The sequence below is a fragment of the Natrix helvetica genome (assembly GCF_964273705.1).
Source record: "Natrix helvetica genome assembly, chromosome: 13".
NCBI classification, from domain to species: domain Eukaryota; kingdom Metazoa; phylum Chordata; class Lepidosauria; order Squamata; family Natricidae; genus Natrix; species Natrix helvetica.
The window spans coordinates 5,744,369-5,751,452 of NC_138557.1; the positions used below are offsets into that span (position 1 = coordinate 5,744,369).

Sequence of the window (7,084 nt, forward strand, 5' to 3'; positions counted from 1 at the left end):
CCTTGATTAGTTTCCACCCATTGCTTCTTGTCCTGCCCTCGGGTGCTTTGGAGAATAGTTTGACTCCCTCTTCTTTGTGGCAACCTCTGAGATATTGGAACAATGCTATCATGTCTCCCCTAGTCCTTCTTTCTCTTAAGCTAAACAATCCTTGATGCTTGTTGGTTTTCTAGCAGACGTTTCATGACCCAACTAGGTAACATCATCAGTGCTATGTGTAGGGTTGGTGGAAAGGAGGAGAAGGGGAGGACGGAGGGTGAAGGAAGAGACTGAGGGGTTCTTGGTGCTCTCTGAGCTTGGTGGTTTTCTTGCAGGCGTTTCATTACCAAACTTGGCAACACCATCAGTGCTGTGATGTTCCTTAGCTTGGTCATGAAATGTTTGCAAGCTCAAGAGAGCACCAAGGGCCACAAAATAGATTTACTAGATCAATTTCCAGCAAAAGGTGATACTGGGTCAAATCTAAACCAATGGAAATTGGATCCAACAATTTTTGGTGATTCGATTTTCAGCCAATCGTGGTCATTAAAATGAATCTACCTTCCTACAATGAAAGGAGTCTAGAAGGAGAGTTAAAATAGGTGTGAATTGGCTGTTTTGTCACCACAGCAATCCATTTCTCTAAAAGGAAGATTCTCTTTATTCAAGACTTTGGACTGTACAATACAGTTCACAAACACACAAGGTCGAAACTCCAGGCGAAAAACTAAACCAAAACACAAAATAAAGCAATACTGTATTTGCAATTTAGTCAGCGTTAGGCACGCCCATACACAATATTAGATGGAGTTAAACTGATTTTAAATGACACTATCAAGCAACATCTCTGAGGAATGTTTTTATGGGACTTGTCCCAAAATGATTTGTGCCCCACCAACAATAATATGGGTAAAAGTAAAGGTTTCCCTTGCACATATGGGCTAGTCGTTCCCGACTCTAGGGGGCGATGCTCATCTCTCTTTCAAAGCCGAAGAGCCAGCGCTGTCCGAAGACGTCTCCGTGGTCATGTGGCCCGCATGACTAGACACTAAAGGCGCACGGAACGCTGTTCCCTTCCCACCAAAGGGGGTCCCTGTTTTTCTCCTTGCATTTTTGACGTGCTTTTGAACTGCTAGGTTGGCAGAAGCTGCGACAAGTAACGGGAGCTCACTCCGTTACGCGGCACTAGGGATTCGAACCGCCAAAGTGCCGACCTTTCTAATCGACAAGCTCGGCGTCTTAGCCACTGAGCCACCACGTATGGGTACGGATATCATTTAAAAAGTTTCTTGATTGATCAGTTTGGGGTGTTTGGAGAAACAATACTCAAAAAAGAAGCAGACAAGGTCTATGACCCCTTCAGCTGCCTTTGATTTGGGTCCCACCCACCCCCCAAATTTGGCCACTTTTATGATGTATGGACTTCAACTCCCAGAATTCCACAGCCAGTATACTTAAAAAGTCCACACCTCTTAAAGCTGCCAGATTTGCAAAACACTGATTTATTGAATGACCCTGCTCCTGCAGGTTAAGCCATAGATCAGTTTACAAAGGCCCCAGTTCTCAAAAATCGTGGATGAGCATGTATCATCTCCACTTAACCACCCCGTAATCCCTTGCAGGGTGGAGTCTGGGTAACTGAATGGAGCTGGGTGTTTACTGGCCGGATGCTGTGCCTATTGCCAATGCGGAGTTCTATTCAGCAGATATATTCTCAATGTGCCCAGAAAGAGAAACATCTGCCTCTACCTAGGATCGAACTCACAGCCTCCTGATTGTGAGGCAAGAGCCTGGCTAGATGAACACAAATCCCTGGAATTTAATTCACCCAAATAAATCCATTTCTCATCTCTTATCTGGCCAAGACGGAGACCAAATGTAGCAAAGGCTGCCCAGATTCACTGGGGTCTCCGGGGCCGCTTTTGACGTGATGCTGGAAAAGTCCCTCCACATCTGCAGGTTGGTCGGATACCGTGATTCTCCGACGGAAATTCTGCCCCAGCAAGATGTAGATGAAAGGGTTAAGGCAGCTGTTGGCATAACCCAGGCTGATGGCCACATTGTAGGCGTAGTAGAAGGGCAAGGTGGGCTCCACGGCCAGTTGGATGAACTGTAGGGCGTGGAAGGGAGCCCAACACAAGAAGAAGGCCAGGCAGATGGCAATGGCGACACGCGTCACTCGTTTGATCCGGAGCTGGGTGCCTCTTTGCCTGGTCAGGGCTTCAGAAGACCTGGCCATCTTCAGGAGGATTCTCTGGTAGGCCACCGTGATGACCGTGAAGGGGATGGCGAAAGCGAGGAAGAACTGGTAGAGTGTATACCAGTAGATGTCCCTCTGGGGATCTGGCAGGCGTATCCCGCACCCCAGGAGCTCACCTGGCAAGGGAATGAGCTGGGCGTACATCCAGACGGGAGTGATGCTGAGAAAGGAGAGGGCCCAGACGATGCCGATGGCCGTGATCGCCGTAGAGGGCTTCCTGAAGCGGGTGGAGGAGAAAGGATAGACGGTCGCCAAGTAGCGGTCAATGGACATGGCGGTGAGGATGTAAGTGCTGGTGAACTGGCTGTTGGCATCCAAGGCGGTGATGATGGTGCACATGGTCCCTCCGAATTTCCAGCTTCCTTGGCCCAAGAGCTGGTGGATGAGGAAGGGCATCCCCAGGAGGAAGAGGAGGTCCACCAAGGAAAGATTGACGATGAAGATATCGGGTACGGTGCTGCTGGGGCTGGATTTCTTTAAGACGGCGCAGATCACCAGGCTGTTGCCAACGATGCCCACCAGGCAGATGATACCAAAGAGGGTGGACATGATAATGGTCGAGTAACTCGTGGAGCCAAGGTCGCCTGTGAAGGAAGAGGAGAGAAAGAGGGTCCTTGAAAGTGCCACGTTCAAGAGTCCTCAGCTAAAAGCTGGATCGCCAGAGCTGGAGATGACTACTGATTGTCCCAGAATCAGATTCCTGGAACTTTGGAGATCTCATTCCACGTCCAGATCATCACAAGAGAGTGAAAGCATCACAGGGTCAGGCCCGCAGCCATATTTGCCTGTGGATCTTAGGTCTGCCACACTTTCTATTATTCTACTAGGCATTTTCTATTGTGGGAAAATGGGACGGGGGGATTGTACGGAGCTAGATGAGATGTAGCCATAACAAAATTCTTTCCAGAAAGCCAAGGTCATCCTTTGTCTTTGCACCTCTGCACCTGACCGGAACTGGATGGGTGGAACTGCCAGCATGGCAACGGGAGATTGGACCATGTGCTGGGCTTGTGGGTGTGGGGGCAAGACGTTGAACTTTCAACTAGGTGGGGAAACCGGGAAGCCTTCAGATTCGGGTTTCCCCAGATGTGCCAACATGGCTCTCTTAATAAATTGGAACTTTGAGCAATACTTTGCCTCAGACTCTGATTTAATTTTGGATGCTGTTTGGAACCCTGAAACGCGGAGGACAGAAGGAAAGGAGGGACATGATTGAAACCTTTAACTACGTTAAGAGAGTGATTAAGATTTTAAAACAAGGATCTCCAAATTTGGCAATTTTATGACTTGTGGACTTCAACTCTCAAAATGGCTGACTAAGGAATGCTGGGAGTTGAAGCCTTGTGGACCCAGAATCCCTCAGTATGAAATTTAAGGAATTATGAGCAAAACAAGCACAGTGTTTTCGAATTATTAGCTCAGAATTCTGGGAGTTGAACGCCGCAGGTCTTAAGGGGGGGGGTCATTATTATATCCTATTTTGGAGCAGAGCTCTGAAGACCCCCACTGATTTCAAGATACTTAAATCCAATCTCCCCTTTAAAGCCAAACTCCATAGCTGCTGCCTTTTGGTGTAAAAGAGCTTTCTGTGTGTGCCCAGAAACTCTTTCCCATCGGCTTTTAACCGACCGCTCCATCAGCTTGACTTCTTTTGATGCTTAGAGAGATCAGATGCTTTCGGTCCAGGGATCGCCTTGAATTCAATTGCACCAACCGGCTAGATTAAAGGGCCAAGCGGAATAATTTCGCAATAGCCAGATGGGGATCCAATTCTCCACATTACAAGGACAAGCAAGCATTTATCTTGGCTGGGTTTGAAAAGCAGATTAAACGGAAACCAAATCGGAGTTTGCCAAAGGCTAACATGCAAACCTCATCGACGCTGGTTTAGTCAACAAGGGGGAAACGATTACCTTAGCTGGATAGGTGAAGTCTTGTCACCCCCTGATTTTGCCTGTAATACACAAACGCACAGAGCCACAACATTTTGGGCATTTAACAAACGTGAAAATGAACACAATCTGTGCAGCCAAAGGAAATCACCAGGATCAATTGAAAGACCAAAACGCACCACCTTTTGAGATATTTCCCCTAACTGGCTATAAAACATTCCTGGGCTAGCTTCTATCTTTATCTCCCTCTCATCCTTCCCTTTCAGGTTTAAGGATCAGAGAAAGTTTGGGGTCAACCCCATCCCCTCTTTCCTGATTCCCCTGCATTTTTCTGCTTCAGCTTACCGTCGGGAGGGAAGCCTGGTCCCAGCTGTGAGATGTTTAGAATGGAATCGGAATCATTTGAGGTCTGGTTGGCTTGGAAATCCATTCTTGGAGGGAGCGTAGGAAAGCAATTAGGTCCCCGGGCTGGTAGGGAAGAAGGTAAGGTGGGATCATGTGGCGATGGATTCCCCAGGAGATGCTCTCTCTCTCATGCCTTCCACATTTTTCTGATTCTTCGAGACGAGCAGTGTTGCTTGTGGCAGGAAAGGAGAAACGCACAGACACACTCTCGACTTTGCTCGCTTTCGTGCACCGCCTTCTGCACACACCAATGCCAGCCCATTTTTGTGCATTTTTGGGGAGGACTTTTAGCTTGGAAACGAGCTGTGGGGTTTAAGACCATATCATGTTTATCGTAGACCTGGAAGGGGGGGGGGAGGAAGGCCTGCAGGCGTGATCCAGGGCCAACCAAATGCTGGTTTAACGAGTTATCCCCAGGATACTTTTTAAAGAGTGGTGGGTTGAATGAAGCCAGCAAAGCGAATGAGCTGGAAATTAGCCAGGCATATTTTTACTAGAGGGTGTTGTGTAAATTGGGAGGAGGGGGGTGGGGAAACTGGGCAAAAACGGGGTTGGGAAGCTGCCCCACCTCCCAGGGTCTTTCTTCCTCTTTGCAGGATGGTTGCATGGTGACTCTTCCAGCTAATGGGATCAAATAGGGGAGGTTAAGAAAGCTTCTCCTGTAGAGCTGAGTTGCTTCCTGCTGCTCATAAGCCGGTGATTGCATTCAGAAGGTACACAGAGCACAAACTACATCACAGTGTGGCTTTGTCGGTTGTGTGTGTTAAATTGGCTATTTTCCTTTTGAAGTTGGCACTGCTGGAGTGTGATTTGTCAAGAGTGGGCTACAGACATCGCTCAGTAGGGCTAAAGGGCAAATTGAAGAGTGCATTTCTAATTGTCATTCATTTATTCGGTCACCCATTTTCTTTCGCTCCCTCCTAACCTCACCCGATGTCAACTCCCAGAATTCAATGGCTGTCCTAAGTGGAGGACTACCTGTATATATTTTTTTGATGTTGGGTGGGGAAAATGTGGCTACAGCCATCTTTAAGCTTAGTCTTTGGATAGATTCTTATCCAAATATCCACCTTGTGTGTATCCAGAATCTCCCAGGGAGAGATTTAATCCAGAATACGGGTGGGAAAATCCTACGACTTAGCTCTACTCTAGGGGTACAAAAGTAATGCTAAAAGGTGGCATGCCCATTATATTTTTTGTATTTCTACACAAAGTCCTTGTTTGCTGAACAATCTGCATTTAGCTAAATTCACACAACATGCTATGCCCAAAGTAACTGAATTATTGCTTAGCCCTTAAAATCACCGTCTGAGGCTCCGGATCACACACCCCTAATGAAGTCTCAGGGCCAGAAATGTAGGACCTCTGAAAGTTGCCATCTTAGTTTTTAATGTAATAAAAGAGGAAAATGATTAAAAGTGTACCTAATCAATCCAGCCTGTATTCAACTGTAATCAAAAGTGAAATGGAACCGAACTGAAATTCTATTTAATTTTTGACATTCTCCACTTGGCAGCTTTCTGGAATAGGTTGTCGCAACAAGAATGTAATGTAGCTCTCAGGCCAGAAAGAAAGAAAGAAAGAGAGAGAGAGAAAGAGAGAGAGAGAAAAAGAAAGAAATTTTAGATAGATTAGATAGATAGATGATAGATAGATGATAGATAGATAGATAGATAGATAGATAGATAGATGATAGATAGATTAGATAGATAGGTAAAGAAAGAGAAAGAGAGAAAGAAAAAAAGAGAGAAAGAGGGCTAAAGATGAAGTGCCAGGGCTTCACACATTCACACCGTTGTTGCAAACTGAGAAATGGGACAGAGACAGCTTGGATGAAAAATAACAGTTTAGTGTATATGTCACGGCAGCTTTAGCAACGAAGCAGAAGAAAACAAATGAAAATATTCAAACTAGGACTAGAGTGACCAAGACATCAGCATAAGAGAAAAGCCACTGTGGTTAATCAACCAGCTTTCTGCAAAGCTGCTAAATATAACAACAACAACAAAAAAGCAAATGGTAAAACACAATTCCCCAATACCCTCGAGACAAAGAATAAAAAATGTTTGACCTATCCCTAACTGAAACGCAATAATGAAGAGATGCACCGGCTTTAATTTGGGGTCTCCATCATCACCCGTATCTCTGTTCCGTTTGCAGTCGGGCTTAAAGAGATTCCCCTGTCCCGCTTCTCATGATAAAACCGACCCTGTTGTTGGGTCCTGGGCTCCAGGAGCAACCGTGCGTGAAAGTCCTGGCTAAAAGCTGCCGAGAAGGTCTCCGAAATAATTGGTGCAAGAGCTCGGCTATCTCCCCTGGAGAAATCCCTCTCCGATTCCCGTCATAAGGAGCTGAACCCTGATCCTCTCAGCGGGTAAACAATTCTACAGAATACAGTAACAAGGATGTTTTTCCCAGCTACATTTTTTTTTAAAGTGCCACTGCTGGAGACATTTCGAGCCGCTATCCAATTTATTCACTCCTTGTTAGTCGTTTCTGGTTCCTCGTCAAAAAGGTTCTTGGAGACAAAACCGCTTCCGTTGGTACT

The 7,084-nt window shown here is 46.2% G+C and overlaps 1 protein-coding gene across 3 annotated transcripts in view; it reads right to left on the minus strand.

The window, feature by feature from the left end:
* Positions 1-643: 643 nt before the first annotated feature.
* LOC309398865 (melanin-concentrating hormone receptor 1-like) overlaps positions 644-7,084 on the minus strand; it is an 8,195-nt gene continuing 1,754 nt past the window's right edge. Inside the window, exons 1-2 of one of the 3 annotated variants that reach the window (XM_081966119.1) lie at positions 4,477-4,967; positions 644-2,823 (exon numbers count right to left, since the gene is read on the minus strand). In XM_081966119.1, the coding sequence (XP_081822245.1) occupies positions 1,832-2,823; positions 4,477-4,561 (1,077 nt within the window). In that variant the 5' untranslated portion in view covers positions 4,562-4,967 and the 3' untranslated portion in view covers positions 644-1,831. Of the gene's footprint in view, positions 2,824-4,152; positions 4,247-4,476; positions 4,968-7,084 lie in introns of those variants that run through there. The other 2 variants (XM_081966121.1, XM_081966120.1) reach the window with 2 other exon arrangements.